Source organism: Argopecten irradians, chromosome 6 (genome assembly GCF_041381155.1).
Source record: "Argopecten irradians isolate NY chromosome 6, Ai_NY, whole genome shotgun sequence".
NCBI lineage: Eukaryota > Metazoa > Mollusca > Bivalvia > Pectinida > Pectinidae > Argopecten > Argopecten irradians.
Window position 1 is genome coordinate 4,610,131 of NC_091139.1, and position 17,337 is coordinate 4,627,467.

Consider the following 17,337-nt stretch of genomic DNA (forward strand, 5'->3'; position numbering starts at 1 on the left):
CAATGGTAGCATCCTTATAGGGTTGGGGTTTGAAATTGTTCTAATGATAGGGCTGACCCCCAGGGGCCTTAGAAGTGGGGCCAAAAAGGTCAATTAGGCTAATATTTTCATATAAATTACTTCCTCTCTGAACCTATGCATTGGATAGCATATTTGTATAGTATTGATAGCATCATTATATGGTTGTGAACAAATTTTGGAGTCAATTTTGCTAATTTTTCTAATTGCAAGAGTCTTTGTGATAATTACTAAAAAAAAAAACCAGGTGAGCGATACAGGCCTTCTGGGCCTCTTGTTGAAAATTTATTTTCATGATTATGAATCGCCCATGAAATACATGGAACTAAATATCCACAAAAGTAAGTCTATTTATTGTTTCATTTACAATACTTACTTTTCCTGTATGTCACTGTAAAGAAAAAGAAGAGAAATTTTCAGAATACAATTCAAACAGCAGAAAATAGACAATAAATAAGAATAACAATGACCATAAACCGATTCGCGGCTACTAAATTTTGCGACTGCAGCCCCAGATATTCATACCCACCTGTTATAGGGATCTTGGTTGAGATGATCTTTTGTTATAGAGCAAAGGTGATTGACGTTAGTTCCTGGACAACCTGGGAACCCATACACACCTAGAATTAAAACATTTATATTACATATTTCAGTAACAATACACAGAATCATTAACTCAATATACCATGATTTCCTGAAAGGACATTGAGATACAACCTCCCCCCTTCAGTGTAGCAGACACAAGCAGTTCTGTTTCCATAAAGTCTTCAGTTAGACATGGAGATCATCTTGAAGGTGATTTGAAGAAAATGTACCTTGAGGTTTGCTTTAAACCATATATGACCTACACCTTGAGATCTCTTTGAGATCTGGCTAAAGCCAGGTATGAACTTCACCTTGAGATTTGGCTTAAGCTTTGCAAGACCTTCACCTAGATGTTTGACAATGCCTTGTATGACCTTCACCTTGAGGTTTGACTAAAGCCCTGTATGACCTGCACCTAGAGGTTTGACAACGCCTTGTATGACCTTCACCTTGAGGCTTGGCTAAAGCCCTGTATGACCTTCACCTTGAAGTTTGATAAAAGCCCTGTATGACCTTCACCGTGAGGTTTGACTAAAGCCCTGTATGACCTTCACCTTGAGGTTTGATTAAAGCCCTGTATGACATTCACCTTGAAGTTTTCTTACCTTGGTGTTGGCCTCCAACAGAGACCAGGTTTAGCATTGGTGGGTTTGGACATCTCTGGGCAACAGCTCGTCTGTAATTTGTTTTTAACAAAAGCTATAGATTATAGTGGAACATTTATCCTGGAGTGGGACTAAACCATTCACACTGAATATTATCTAGGATGTACATATGATCAGAGTCCCATAAACTACAATGATATGTAAATGATCTTACATAAGTGGCTATGTGATATGTAAATCAACGAGTTCAATAATTTGATATGCCACGAGCCTTTAAAATTATCTTGTGCCTTTTCATTAAAGAAAATTTAGTTTTGTGGTCTTTGTATAAATTTACCCGGCAAATATTTCATCACTTGTGGCGGTAAATCAATTACATTTTGTGTGGAACTTTGCATAAAAAGGTTAATTTTGTACACATTAAATTTTGTACACATAAGCGCCAGAAACCAAGGCCCCTGTTTACACTCGCATGTGTACACATGAAATTTACAGCATTGACACATGGAGCACATTAGCGCCAGAAACCAAGGCCCCTGTTTACACTCGCATGTGTACACATGAAATATTACAGCATTGGTGGAGCACATTAGCGCCAGAAACCAAGGCCCCTGTTTACACTCGCATGTGTACACATGCAATATTACAGCATTGGTGGAGCACATTAGCGCCAGAAACCAAGGCCCCTGTTTAGTTTACACTCGCATGTGTACTCATGAAATATTACAGCATTGGTGGAGCACATTAGCGCCAGAAACCAAGGTCCCTGTTTACACTCGCATGTGTACACATGCAATATTACAGCATTGGTGGAGCACATTAGCACCAGAAACCAAGGCCCCTGTTTATACTCGCATGTGTACACATGCAATATTACAGCATTGGTGGAGCAGGAACAATATAGAACACGAAGTCGCATGCGACACAAAAGTTTGATTGACATCTGGTGAACTTTCAATTGATGAGGAAAATAACTGATTATTCCATGAATTCAACATTTGGCCTCATTTATTTAGATTTAGTTGTACATCAGCTGTGTATTAAGCTAATAATCATAAAATGTCTGACCACAGACTTTGTTGAAACTTAAAGGTTTGGCTTTGAAAAAAAGCTTCATAAAAGGGAAGGGAGGTTATTGCTGATGGGGCTTATTGCTGGGCGGGGGATTATTGTTAAGTGAGGGGCTTATTACTGGGTGAAGGCTTATTGCTGAGTGGGAGCTTATCACTAAGTGGAGTCTAATTACTGGATAGAGTCTAATTGCTTGTTGGGAGCTAATTACTAAATGGAGTCTCATTGCTGGGTGGAGAGCTTACACTTGAACAGTTTATTACAGTGTAGGCATGCATTAAGTTATTGGGAGGCTTATGCTAAGGAACTTAATTGCATGGAGAAAATTGGTTTATCCTTATCACTAAATGGAGTTCAATTGCTGATGGAGGTGATTGTTGCTGATGAAGCTTATCACTAAAAATTGCTGAATGGAGATTACTGGGAGCTTATCACTTAGTTACAAAAATTGCTGATGGTTGTTTATTAAGGACTTATTACAAATGGAATGGTGGACGTGGAGGCGTGATTGCACACTTAACAAAACCACCCCCCAGAGTCTAATTGTGAATGGATACAGTGAACTTATTGACTAAGTTGGTTAGAGCTTAAATCACTAAGTGGCTCTTATACTAATGCTGGATGGACTTATTGAACTGATTGGGAGCTTATCACTAAGATACAATTGTTGGATGGAAGTTGATATGGCTTACACTAAATGGAGTTTAATTGAACACTATTACTGAAAAAGTTACAAAGTGGACACATGACTGAGTGGAGTAAGTTGACTGATTGCTTACACCCCAGATACATGTAAGCTGACTTACAGGACTGGTTATGTGGATGACTTATGGATGCATGGACTGGTGACTTATAGGACTGGTTAAGTGGTGTAAGGTGACTTACAGGACTGGTTATGTGATTGTTATAGACTTTATCAGTGAATGACTTATAGTACGAACTGGTTATGTGAGATTATAGGACTGTTATGTGGTGACTTACAGGAACTGGTTATGTGGTGACTTTATAGGACTGGTTACATGTTTAGTAGGACTGGTTACAGGTGACTTAAATAGGACTGGTTACCCCCTCAATGATTATACTGGTTATGTGTAACTTATAGGACTGGTTTGTGTGGTGACTTAATAGGACTGGTTATGTGTGACTTATAGTACTGGTTATGTGATTACTTATAGGACTGGTTATGTGGTCGACTTATAGGGACGGTTTTGTGGGTGACTTATAGGAACTGGTTATGTGGTGACTTATAGGACTGGTTTTGTGGTGAACTTAATAGCACTAACTTGGTGGTGACTTACGTGTCTGGTTATGTGGTGACTTACCAAGGTCTGGTTATGTGGTGACTTATTGGACTTGTTCTGTGGTGACTTATAGGGATGGTTATGGTGATGACTTATAGGACTGGTTATGTGATTGACTTATAGGACTGGTTTATGATGGTACGGACTTAATAGTGACTGTATATGACACATTATGTGTTGACTTATAGGGACTGGTTATGTGGTGACTAACTAGACTGGACTTGGTTAAGTGGTGACTTATAGGACTGGTTTATGTGGTGACATATAGGACTGGTTATGTAATGACCTTATAGAGATTGAGTTATGTTGATGACTGTATAGGACTGGTTATGTAGATGACTTATTAGGACTTGGTTACTGTGGTGACTTATAGGACTGGTTATGTGGAGTGACTTAGAGGACTGGGTTTATTGTGGTGACGTTAAAAGGACTGGTTATGTGATGACTTATAGGGACTGGTTATGTGATGTGACCTTATAGGACTGGTTGTGGTGACTTATAGGACTGTGTTAATGTGGTACTTACTGGAGACTGGATTTGTGGTGATTGTATAGGACTGGTTATGTGGTGACTTATTAGCACTGGTTATGTGGTGACTTATAGGACTGGTTATGTGGTGACATATTAGGATGAGGTTATGTGGTGACTTTATAGGACTGTTATGTGGTGACTTATAGGAACTGGTTATGTGATGACTTACTAGAGGACTGGTTAGGTTGGATGACTTATAGGACTGTCGGATATGTGAATGACTTACAGGACTGGTTATGTGGTGAACTTATATGACATGGATTATGTGGTGACTTATACAAGACTGGTTATATGTGGTGACCTTATAGAAATAGTACGGTCTATGTGATGACTTATAGGACTGGTATGTGGTGACTTATAGGACTGGTTATGTGATGACTTACAAGGACTGGTTTGTTGTGACTTATAGCACTGGACTGGTAACTTTTGTGGGTGACTTATAGCACTGGTTATGTGTGTGGACTTACACACTGGTTTGATGGTGGACTTACAAAACTGGTTATGACTTTATAGGACTGGTATATGTGGTGACTTATAGGCACTGGTTATGTGATGACTTACAGGACTGTTTATGTGGTGACTTATAGGACTGGTTATGTGGTGACTTATAGGACTGGTTATGTGGTGACTTATAGGACTGGTTATGTGATGACTTATAGGACTGGTTATGTGTTATGTGACTTATAGTGACTGGTTATATGTATTTATGTGTGTGTGACTTTATAGGAATGGTTATGTGGTGACTTAAAGGACTGGTTATTTGGTGACTTATAGGACTGGTTATGTGGTGATGTGATGACATATAGGACTGTTTATTGTGGAGACCTTTAATAGGACACTGGTTATGTGGTGACATATAGGACTGGTTATGTGATGACTTATAGGACTGGTTTTGTGGTGACTTATAGCAACTGTTATGTGGTGACTTACAAAAACTGGTTATGTGAGTGACTTATAGGACTGTTTTGTGTGGTGACTTATAGCACTGGTTATGTGATGACTTATAGGACTGGTTTTGTGGTGACTTATAGGACTGGTTATGTGGTAACTTATAGGACTGGTGATGTGGTGACTTATAGGACTTGGGTATGTGATGACTTATTGGACTGGTTATGTGGGTGATTTCTTAGGACTGGTTATTGTGGTGAACTTTTAGGACTGGTTATGTGGTGACTTATAGGACTGGTTATTTGAATGACTTACAGGGACTGGTTATGATGAATTATAAGGACTTCGGTTATGTGGTGACATATAGTGGACTGGTTATGTGGTGACTTATAGGACTGGTTATGTGGTGACTAACAAGACTGGTTATGTGGTGAACTAACGGGACCTGTGTTATGTTGGTGACTTATTAGGACTGGTTATGTGGTGACTCTATGGGACTGTTATGAGGTGACTTATAGGACTGGTTATGTGATGACTTATAGTGACTGGTTATGTGATGACTTATAGGACTGCGTTATGTGATGACTTATAGGGACTGGTAATGTGGTGAATAACAAGACTGTTATGTTGTGACTTATAGGACTGTGTTATGTGGAGGACCTTATAGGACTGGTTATTGTGATGACTTATAGGACTGGTTATGTGATGACTTATAAGGACTGGTTATGTGATTGACTTAATAGGACTGGTTAAGTGGAGATAGGACTGGTTATGTGGATGACTTATAGGACTGGTTATGTGGTGACTTATAGGACTGGTTATGTGGTGACTTATAGGACTGTTTTTTATGTGATGACTTATAGGACTGGTGTAATGTTATGACTGATAAGACTTGTTTATGTGGTGACTTACGTGACTGGTTTATGTGTGTGACTTATAGGACTGGTTATGAGGTGACTTATAGGACTGGTTATGTGGATGACTTATAGGACTGGTTTATGTGTTGACTTATAGGACTGGGTTAATGTGGTGACTTATAGGACTGGATTATGTGGTGACTTATAGGACTGGTTATGTGATGACTTTATAGGACTGGTTTTGTGGTGACTTATAGGACTGGTTATGTGAATGAGCTATACAGGACTGGTTATGTGGATGTACTTATAGGACTGTGTTATGTGTAATGACTTATAGGACTGGTTATTGTGATGACTTATAGGACTGTTTTTATGTGGTGACTTATAGGACTGGTTATGTGTATGACTTTAAGGACTGGTTATGTGATTGACTTTATAGGACTGGGTTATGTGATGACTTATAGGACTGGTTGATGTGTGTCTGGTACATATAGGACTTATAGACTGGTTATGTGGTGACTTATAGTACTGGTTATGTGAGTGACTTATAGGACTGGTCATTTAGGACTGGTTATGTGGTGACTTATAGGACTGGTTATGTGGTGACGTTTACAAAATGTGATTGACTTATAGGACTGGTTTGTGGTGAATTATAGGACTGGTTATGTAATGACTTACAGGACTGGTTATGTAGTGACTTATATGACTGGTTATGTGGTGACTTATAGGACTGGTTATGTGGTGACTAACAAGACTGGTTATGTGGTGACTTACAGGACTGGTTATGTGATGATTTATAGGACTGGTTTTGTGGTGACTTATAGCCACTAGTTATGTGGTAAACTTTACAGGACTGGTTATGTGTTTGACTTATAGGACTGGTTTATGTGTGATGACTTATAGGACTGGTTATGTGATGACTTAAGGAACTGGTTATGTGGATGACTTATAGGAATTGGACTTTATGTGGTGACTATAGGGACTGGTTATGTGGTGACTTATAGGGACTGGTTATGTGGTGACTTACAGGACTGGTTATGTGGTGACTTATAGGACTGGTTATGTGGTGTGACTTATAGGGACTGGTTATGTGGTGAATTATAGGGGACTGGTTATGTGGTGACTTTATAGGACTGGTTATGTGGTGACTTATAGGACTGGTTATGTCTCGTTTTGACTTATAGGACTTATAGGGACTGGTTATGTGGTGATCATATAGGACTGGTTATGTGGTGAACATAAAGGATTGGTTATGTGGACAATTATAGGACTGGTTATGTGGTGGACTTATAGGACTGGTTTTTGTTGGTGACTGATTTACAAGCACTGGTTATGTGGTGACATTACAGGACTGGTTATTGTGGTGACTTTATAGGACTGGTTTATGTGGTGACTTATAGGACTGGTTATGTGGTGACTTATTAGGGACTGGTTATGTGTGACTTATAGGACTGGTTATGTGGATGACTTATAGGACCTGGTTATGTGGTGACTTTAGGACTGGTTTTATGTGATGACTTATAGGACTGGTTATGTGGTTTACTTACTAGGACTGGTTATGTGGTGACTTATAGGACTGGTTATGTGGTGACTTATAGGACTGGTTATGTGATGACTTATAGGGACTGGTTATGTGGTGACTTATAGGACTGGTTATGTGATGACTTATAGGGACTGGTTATGTGGTGACTTATAGGACTGGTTATGTGGATTGACTTATAGGACTGGTTATGTGTGATGACTTATAGGACTGGTTATGTGGTGACTTATAGGACTGGTTATGTGATGACTTACAGGACTGGTTATGTGATGACTTATAGGACTGGTTATGTGGTGACCTTACAAGGACTGGTTATGTGGTGACTTATAGGGGACTGGTTATGTGGTGACTATATAGGACTGGTTATGTGGTGACTTACAAGGACTGTTTATGTGGTGGGACTTATAGGACTGGTTATGTGGTGACTTATAGGACTGGTTATGTGGTGACTTATAGGACTGGTTATGTGAATGACTTATAGGACTGGTTATGTGGTGACTTATAGGACTGGTTATGTGGTGACTTATAGGACTGGTTATGTGGTGACTTTATAGGACTGGTTATGTATGTGATGACTTATAGGGACTGGTTATGTGGTGACTTATAGGACTGGTTATGTGATGACTTATAGGACTGGTTTATGTGGTGACTTATAGGACTGGTTATGTGGTGACTTATAGGACTGGTTATGTGGTGACTTATAGGACTTGGTTATGTGGTGACTTATTAGCACTGGTTATGTGGTGACTTTATGGTGGGACATTAGGATGGTTATGTGTAATGACTTATAGCACTGGGTTTATGTGGTGATTTAAAAACTGGTTTATGTTGTGACTTATAAGGACTGGTTTATGTGGTGACTTACAGGACTGTTTATGTGTGACTTATAGGACTGGTTATGTGGTGACTTATAGGACTGGTTATGTGGTGACTTATAGGACTGGTTATGTGACTTATAGGGACTGGTTTATGTATTTAGTCAAGACTGGTTATGTGGTGATCTTATGGGGACTGGTTATGTGATGACTTATAGGACTGGTTATGTGGTGACTTATAGGACTGGTTATGTGGTGACTTATAGGACTGGTTATGTGGTGACTTATAGGACTGGTTTTATGTGGTGATTTATAGGATGGTTATGTGGTGACTTATAGGACTGGTTATGTGATGACTTATAGACTGGTTTTGTGGTGACTTATAGGACTGGTTATGTGGTGACTTATAGGACTGGTTATGTGATGACTTATAGGACTGGTTTATGTGGTGACTATATAAGGACTGGTTATGTGAGTGACTTATAGGACTGGGTTATGTGATGACTTATAGGACTGGTTATGTGATGACTTATAGACTGGTTTATGTGGTGACTTTATAGGAACTGGTTATGTGGATGACTTATAGGATGGTTATGTGGTGACTTATAGGGACTGGTTATGTGGTGACTTATAGGACTGGTTTATGTGGTGACTTATAGGAAAAAACTGGTTATGTGGTGACTTATAGGACTGGTTATTGTGATGACTTATAAGGACTGGTTATGTGGTGACTTATAGGACTGGTTATGTGGTGACTTATAGGACTGGTTATGTGATGACTTATAGGACTGGTTATGTGGTGTGACTTATATGGACTGGTTATGTGGTGACTTTATAGGACTGGTTATGTGGTGACTTACAGGACTGGGTTATGTGGTGACTTTATAGGACTGGTTATGTGGTGACTTATAGGACTGGTTATGTGGTGACTTATAGGACTGGTTATGTGGTGACTTATAGGACTGGTTATGTGATGACTTATAGGACTGGTTATGTGTGATGTATTAGGACTGGTTATGTGGTGACTTACACAGACTGGTTATGTGGTGACTTATAGGACTGGTTTGTGGTGATGACTTATAGGACTGGTTATGTGGTGACTTATAGCACTGGTTATTGTGATGACTTTTTACCAGGACTGGTAGGACTTATGTGGTGACTTATAGGACTGGTTATGTGGTGACTTATAGGACTGGTTATGTGGTGACTTATAGGACTGGTTATGTGGTGACTTACAAGGGACTTGGTTATGTGGTGACTTATAGGACTGGTTATGTGGTGACTTATAGGACTGGTTATGTGATGACTTACAGGATGTTATGTGGTGACTTATAGGACTGGTTATGTGATGACTTATAGGACTGGTTATGTGGTGATTATAGGACATGGTTATGTGATGACTTATTAGGACTGGTTATTATGGTGTGACTTATAGGACTGGTTATGTGGTGACTTATAGGACTGGTTATGTGGGGGGGTGTGACTTATAGGACTGGTTATGTGGTGACTTATGAGCATGGTTATGTGTAATGGACTTTATTAGGGACTGGTTATTGTGGTGACTTTATAGGACTGGTTATGTGGTGACTTATACACTGGTTATGTGTTATGACTTATAGGACTGGTTATGTGGTGACTTATAGGACTGGTTATGTGTTGACTTACAGGACTGGTTATGTGGTGACTTATAGGACTGGTTATGTGATGACTTATAGGACTGGTTATGTGATGGACTTATAGGACTGGTTTATGTGGTGACTTTATAGGACTGGTTATGTGGTGACTTACAGGACTGGTTATGTGGTGGACTTATATGGACTGGTTTTGTGGCTGGACTGTATAGCACTGGTTTAGGTGGTGACTTATAGACTGGTTATGTGACTTAATCAGGTGACTTATAGGACTGGTTATGTGGTGACTTATAGGACTGGTTATGTGAATGACTTATAGGATGGTTTATGTTGGTGACTTATAGCACTGGTTATGTGGTGACTTATAGGACTGGTTATGTGTTGACTTATAGGACTGGTTATGTGGTGACTTATAGGACTGGTTATGTGATGACTTATAGGACTGTGGTTATGTGATGACTTATAGGGACTGGTTTATGTGGTGACTTATAGGACTTATATGGTTATGTGATGACTTATAGGACTGGTTATGTGGTGACTTATAGGACTGGTTATGTGGTGACTTATAGGACTGGTTATGTGGTGACTTATAGGACTGGTTATGTGGTGACTTATAGGACTGGTTATGTGGTGACTTATAGGACTGGTTATGTGGTGACTTATAGAACTGGTTATGTGGTGACTTATAGGACTGGTTATGTGGTGACTTATAGGACTGGTTATGTGGTGACTTATAGGACTGGTTATGTGGTGACTTATAGGACTGGTTATGTGATGACTTATAGGACTGGTTATGTGGTGACTTATAGGACTGGTTATGTGGTGACTTATAGGACTGGTTATGTGATGACTTATAGGACTGGTTATGTGATGACTTATAGGACTGGTTATGTGATGACTTATAGGACTGGTTATGTGGTGACTTATAGGACTGGTTATGTGGTGACTTATAGGACTGGTTATGTGGTGACTTATAGGACTGGTTATGTGGTGACTTATAGGACTGGTTATGTGGTGACTTATAGGACTGGTTATGTGGTGACTTATAGGACTGGTTATGTGATGACTTATAGGACTGGTTATGTGGTGACATATAGGACTGGTTATGTGGTGACTTATAGGACTGGTTATGTGGTGACTTACAGGACTGGTTATGTGGTGACTTATAGGACTGGTTATGTGATGACTTATAGGACTGGTTATGTGGTGACTTATAGGACTGGTTATGTGATGACTTATAGGACTGGTTATGTGGTGACTTATAGGACTGGTTATGTGATGACTTATAGGACTGGTTATGTGGTGACTTATAGGACTGGTTATGTGATGACTTATAGGACTGGTTATGTGGTGACTTATAGGACTGGTTATGTGGTGACTTATAGGACTGGTTATGTGGTGACTTATAGGACTGGTTATGTGGTGACTTATAGGACTGCTTATGTGGTGACATATAGGACTGGTTATGTGGTGACTTATAGGACTGGTTATGTGGTGACTTATAGGACTGGTTATGTGGTGAATTATAGGACTGGTTATGTGGTGACTTATAGGACTGGTTATGTGGTGACTTATAGGACTGGTTATGTGGTGACTTATAGGACTGGTTATGTGGTGACTTATAGGACTGGTTATGTGGTGACTTATACAAGGACTGGTTATGTGGTGACTTATAGGACTGGTTATGTGGTGACTTATAGGACTGGTTATGTGATGACTTATAGGACTGGTTATGTGGTGACTTATAGGACTGGTTATGTGGTGACTTATAGGACTGGTTATGTGGTGACTTATAGGACTGGTTATGTGATGACTTATAGGACTGGTTTTGTGGTGACTTATAGGACTGGTTATGTGGTGACTTATAGGACTGGTTATGTGGTGACTTATAGGACTGGTTATGTGGTGACTTATAGGACTGGTTATGTGGTGACTTATAGGACTGGTTATGTGGTGACTTATAGGACTGGTTATGTGGTGACTTATAGGACTGGTTATGTGGTGACTTATAGGACTGGTTATGTGGTGACTTATAGGACTGGTTATGTGGTGACTTATAGGACTGGTTATGTGGTGACTTATAGGACTGGTTATGTGGTGACTTATAGGACTGGTTATGTGGTGACTTATAGGACTGGTTATGTGATGACTTATAGGACTGGTTATGTGGTGACTTATAGGACTGGTTATGTGGTGACTAACAAGACTGGTTATGTGGTGAATTACGGGACTGGTTATGTGATGACTTATAGGACTGGTTATGTGGTGACTTATAGGACTGGTTATGTGTGGTGACTTATAGGACTGGTTTATGTGGTGACTTATAGGACACTGGTTATGTGGTGACTTATATAGGACTGGTTATGTGGTGACTTATAGGACTGGTTATGTGGTGACTTATAGGACTGGTTATGTGGTGACTAACAAGACTGGTTATGTGGTGAATTATAGGACTGGTTATGTGGTGACTTATAGGACTGTTTATGTGATGACTTATAGGACTGGTTATGTGATGACTTATAGGACTGGTTATGTGGTGACTTATAGGACTGGTTATGTGATGATTTATAGGACTGGTTATGTGGTGACTTATAGGACTGGTTATGTGGTGACTTATAGGACTGGTTATGTGGTGACTTATAGGACTGGTTATGTGGTGACTTATAGGACTGGTTATGTGGTGACTTATAGGACTGGTTATGTGATGACTTATAGGACTGGTTATGTGGTGACTTATAGGACTGGTTATGTGGTGACTTATAGGACTGGTTATGTGGTGACTTATAGGACTGGTTATGTGGTGACTTATAGGACTGGTTATGTGGTGACTTATAGGACTGGTTATGTGGTGACTTATAGGACTGGTTATGTGGTGACTTATAGGACTGGTTATGTGATGACTTATAGGACTGGTTATGTGGTGACTTATATGACTGGTTATGTGATGACTTATAGGACTGGTTATGTGGTGACTTATAGGACTGGTTATGTGGTGACTTATAGGACTGGTTATGTGATGACTTACAGGACTGTTTATGTGGTGACTTATAGGACTGGTTATGTGATGACTTATAGGACTGGTTATGTGGTGACTTATAGGACTGGTTATGTGGTGACTTATAGGACTGGTTATGTGGTGACTTATAGGACTGGTTATGTGGTGACTTATAGGACTGGTTATGTGGTGACTTATAGGACTGGTTATGTGGTGACTTATAGCACTGGTTATGTGGTGACTTATAGGACTGGTTATGTGGTGACTAACAAGGCTAATATGTGGTGAATTACGGGACTGGTTATGTGGTGACTTATAGGACTGGTTATGTGGTGACTTATAGGACTGGTTATGTGATGACTTATAGGACTGGTTATGTGGTGACTTATAGGACTGGTTATGTGGTGACTTATAGGACTGGTTATGTGATGACTTACAGGACTGGTTATGTGGTGACTTATATGACTGGTTATGTGGTGACTTATAGGACTGGTTATGTGGTGACTTATAGGACTGGTTATGTGGTGACTTATAGGACTGGTTATGTGGTGACTTATAGGACTGCTTATGTGGTGACATATAGGACTGGTTATGTGGTGACTTATAGGACTGGTTATGTGGTGACTTATAGGACTGGTTATGTGGTGACTTATAGGACTGGTTATGTGGTGACTTATAGGACTGGTTATGTGATGACTTATAGGACTGGTTATGTGGTGACTTATATGACTGGTTATGTGGTGACTTATAGGACTGGTTATGTGGTGACTTATAGGACTGGTTATGTGGTGACTTACGGGACTGGTTATGTGGTGACTTATAGGACTGGTTATGTGATGACTTATAGGACTGGTTATGTGATGACTTATAGGACTGGTTATGTGGTGACTTACAGGACTGGTTATGTGATGACTTATAGGACTGGTTTTGTGGTGACTTATAGGACTGGTTATGTGATGACTTATAGGACTGGTTATGTGGTGACTTATAGGACTGGTTATGTGGTGACTTATAGAACTGGTTATGTGGTGACTTATAGGACTGGTTATGTGGTGACTTATAGGACTGGTTATGTGATGACTTATAGGACTGGTTATGTGGTGACTTATAGGACTGGTTATGTGGTGACTTATAGGACTGGTTATGTGGTGACTTATAGGACTGGTTTTGTGGTGACTTATAGGACTGGTTATGTGATGACCTATAGGACTGGTTATGTGATGACTTATAGGACTGGTTATGTGGTGACTTATAGGACTGGTTATGTGGTGACTTATAGGACTGGTTATGTGGTGACTTATAGGACTGGTTATGTGGTGACTTATAGGACTGGTTATGTGATGACTTATAGGACTGGTTATGTGGTGACTTATAGGACTGGTTATGTGGTGACTTATAGGACTGGTTATGTGGTGACTTATAGGACTGGTTATGTGGTGACTTATAGGACTGGTTATGTGGTGACTTACAGGACTGGTTATGTGGTGACTTATAGGACTGGTTATGTGATGACTTATAGGACTGGTTATGTGGTGACTTATAGGACTGGTTATGTGGTGACTTATAGGACTGGTTATGTGGTGACTTATAGGACTGGTTATGTGGTGACTTACAGGACTGGTTATGTGGTGACTTATAGGACTGGTTTTGTGGTGACTTATAGGACTGGTTATGTGGTGACTTATAGGACTGGTTATGTGGTGACTTATAGGACTGGTTATGTGGTGACTAACAAGTCTGGTTATGTGGTGAATTACGGGACTGTTTATGTGGTGACTTATAGGACTGGTTATGTGGTGACTTATAGGACTGGTTATGTGGTGACTTATAGGACTGGTTATGTGGTGACTTATAGGACTGGTTATGTGATGACTTATAGGACTGGTTATGTGGTGACTTATAGGACTGGTTATGTGGTGACTTATAGGACTGGTTATGTGATGATTTATAGGACTGGTTATGTGGATGACTTATAGGACTGGTTATGTGGATGACTTATAGGACTGGTTATGTGGTGACTTATAGGACTGGTTATGTGGTGACTTATAGGACTGGTTATGTGGTGACTTATAGGACTGGTTATGTGGTGACTTATAGGACTGGTTATGTGGTGACTTATAGGACTGGTTATGTGGTGACTTATAGGACTGGTTATGTGGTGACTTATGGGACTGGTTATGTGATGACTTATAGGACTGGTTATGTGGTGACTTATAGGACTGGTTATGTGGTGACTTATAGGACTGGTTATGTGGTGACTTATAGGACTGGTTATGTGGTGACTTATAGGACTGGTTATGTGGTGACTAACAAGACTGGTTATGTGGTGACTTATAGGACTGGTTATGTGATGATTTATAGGACTGGTTTTGTGGTGACTTATAGCACTGGTTATGTGGTAACTTACAAAACTGGTTATGTGGTGACTTATAGGACTGGTTTTGTGGTGACTTACAGCACTGGTTATGTGGTGACTTATAGGACTGGTTATGTGGTGACTTATAGGACTGGTTATGTGGTGACTTATAGGACTGGTTATGTGGTGACTTATAGGACTGGTTATGTGATGACTTATAGGACTGGTTATGTGGTGACTTATAGGACTGGTTATGTGATGACTTATAGGACTGGTTATGTGGTGACTTATAGGACTGGTTATGTGGTGACTTATAGGACTGGTTATGTGGTGACTTATAGGACTGGTTATGTGGTGACTTATAGGACTGGTTATGTGGTGACTTATAGGACTGTTTATGTGATGACTTATAGGACTGGTTATGTGGTGACTTATAGGACTGGTTATGTGGTGACTTATAGGACTGGTTATGTGATGATTTATAGGACTGGTTATGTGGTGACTTATAGGACTGGTTATGTGGTGACTTACAGGACTGGTTATGTGATGACTTATAGGACTGGTTATGTGGTGACTTATAGGACTGGTTATGTGGTGACTTATAGGACTGGTTATGTGGTGACTTATAGGACTGGTTATGTGGTGACTTATAGGACTGGTTATGTGATGACTTATAGGACTGGTTATGTGGTGACTTATAGGACTGGTTATGTGGTGACTTATAGGACTGGTTATGTGATGACTTATAGGACTGGTTATGTGGTGACCTTAGGACTGGTTATGTGATGACTTATAGGACTGGTTATGTGGTGACTTATAGGACTGGTTATGTGGTGACTTATAGGACTGGTTTATGTGGTGACTTATAGGACTGGTTATGTGGTGACTTATAGGACTGGTTATGTGGATGACTTATAGGACTGGTTATGTGGTGACTTATAGGACTGGTTATGTGGTGACTTATAGGACTGGTTATGTGGTGACTTACAGGACTGGTTATGTGGTGACTTATAGGACTGGTTATGTGGTGACTTATAGGACTGGTTATGTGATGACTTATAGGACTGGTTATGTGATGACTTATAGGACTGGTTATGTGGTGACTTATAGGACTGGTTATGTGATGACTTATAGGACTGGTTATGTGGTGACTAACAAGACTGGTTTTGTTGTGACTTATAGGACTGGTTATGTGATGACCTATAGGACTGGTTATGTGGTGACTTATAGGACTGGTTATGTGGTGACTTATAGGACTGGTTATGTGGTGACTTATAGGACTGGTTATGTGGTGACTTATAGGACTGGTTATGTGTGACTTATAGGACTGGTTATGTGGTGACTTATAGGACTGGTTATGTGGTATGTGACTTATAGGACTGGTTATGTGGTGACTTATAGGACTGGTTATGTGGTGACTTATAGGACTGGTTATGTGGTGACTTATAGGACTGGTTATGTGGTGACTTATAGGACTGGTTATGTGGTGACTTATAGGACTGGTTATGTGGTGACTTATAGGACTGGTTATGTGATGACTTATAGGACTGGTTATGTGGTGACTTATAGGACTGGTTATGTGGTGACTTATAGGACTGGTTATGTGGTGACTTATAGGACTGGTTATGTGATGACTTATAGGACTGGTTATATGATGACTTATCGGACTGGTTATGTGGTGACTTATAGGACTGGTTATGTGATGACTTATAGGACTGGTTATGTGGTGACTTATAGGACTGGTTATGTGATGACTTATAGGACTGGTTATGTGGTGACTTATAGGACTGGTTATGTGGTGACTTATAGGACTGGTTATGTGGTGACTTACAGGACTGGTTTATGTGGTGACTTATAGGACTGGTTATGTAGTGACTTATAGGACTGGTTATGTGGTGACATATAGGACTGGTTATGGGGTGACTTATAGGACTGGTTATGTGGTGACCTTATAGGACTGGTTATGTGGTGACTTATAGGACTGGTTATGTGGTGACTTATAGGACTGGTTATGTGGTGACTTATAGGCACTGGTTATGTGGTGACTTATAGGACTGGTTATGTGGTGACTTATAGGACTGGTTATGTGGTGACTTATAGGACTGGTTATGTGGTGACTTATAGGACTGGTTATGTGGTGACTT

At 40.0% G+C, this 17,337-nt stretch overlaps 1 protein-coding gene across 1 annotated transcript in view; it reads right to left on the reverse strand.

The window, feature by feature from the left end:
* The window catches only part of LOC138326159 (palmitoyl-protein thioesterase 1-like), a 44,941-nt gene that overhangs the window by 2,438 nt on the left and 25,166 nt on the right, over window positions 1-17,337 (reverse strand). Inside the window, exons 4-6 of the mRNA XM_069272287.1 lie at window positions 1,209-1,279; window positions 548-638; window positions 395-409 (exon numbers count right to left, since the gene is read on the reverse strand). Coding sequence (XP_069128388.1) covers window positions 395-409; window positions 548-638; window positions 1,209-1,279 — 177 coding nt within the window. The remainder of the gene's footprint in view (window positions 1-394; window positions 410-547; window positions 639-1,208; window positions 1,280-17,337) is intronic.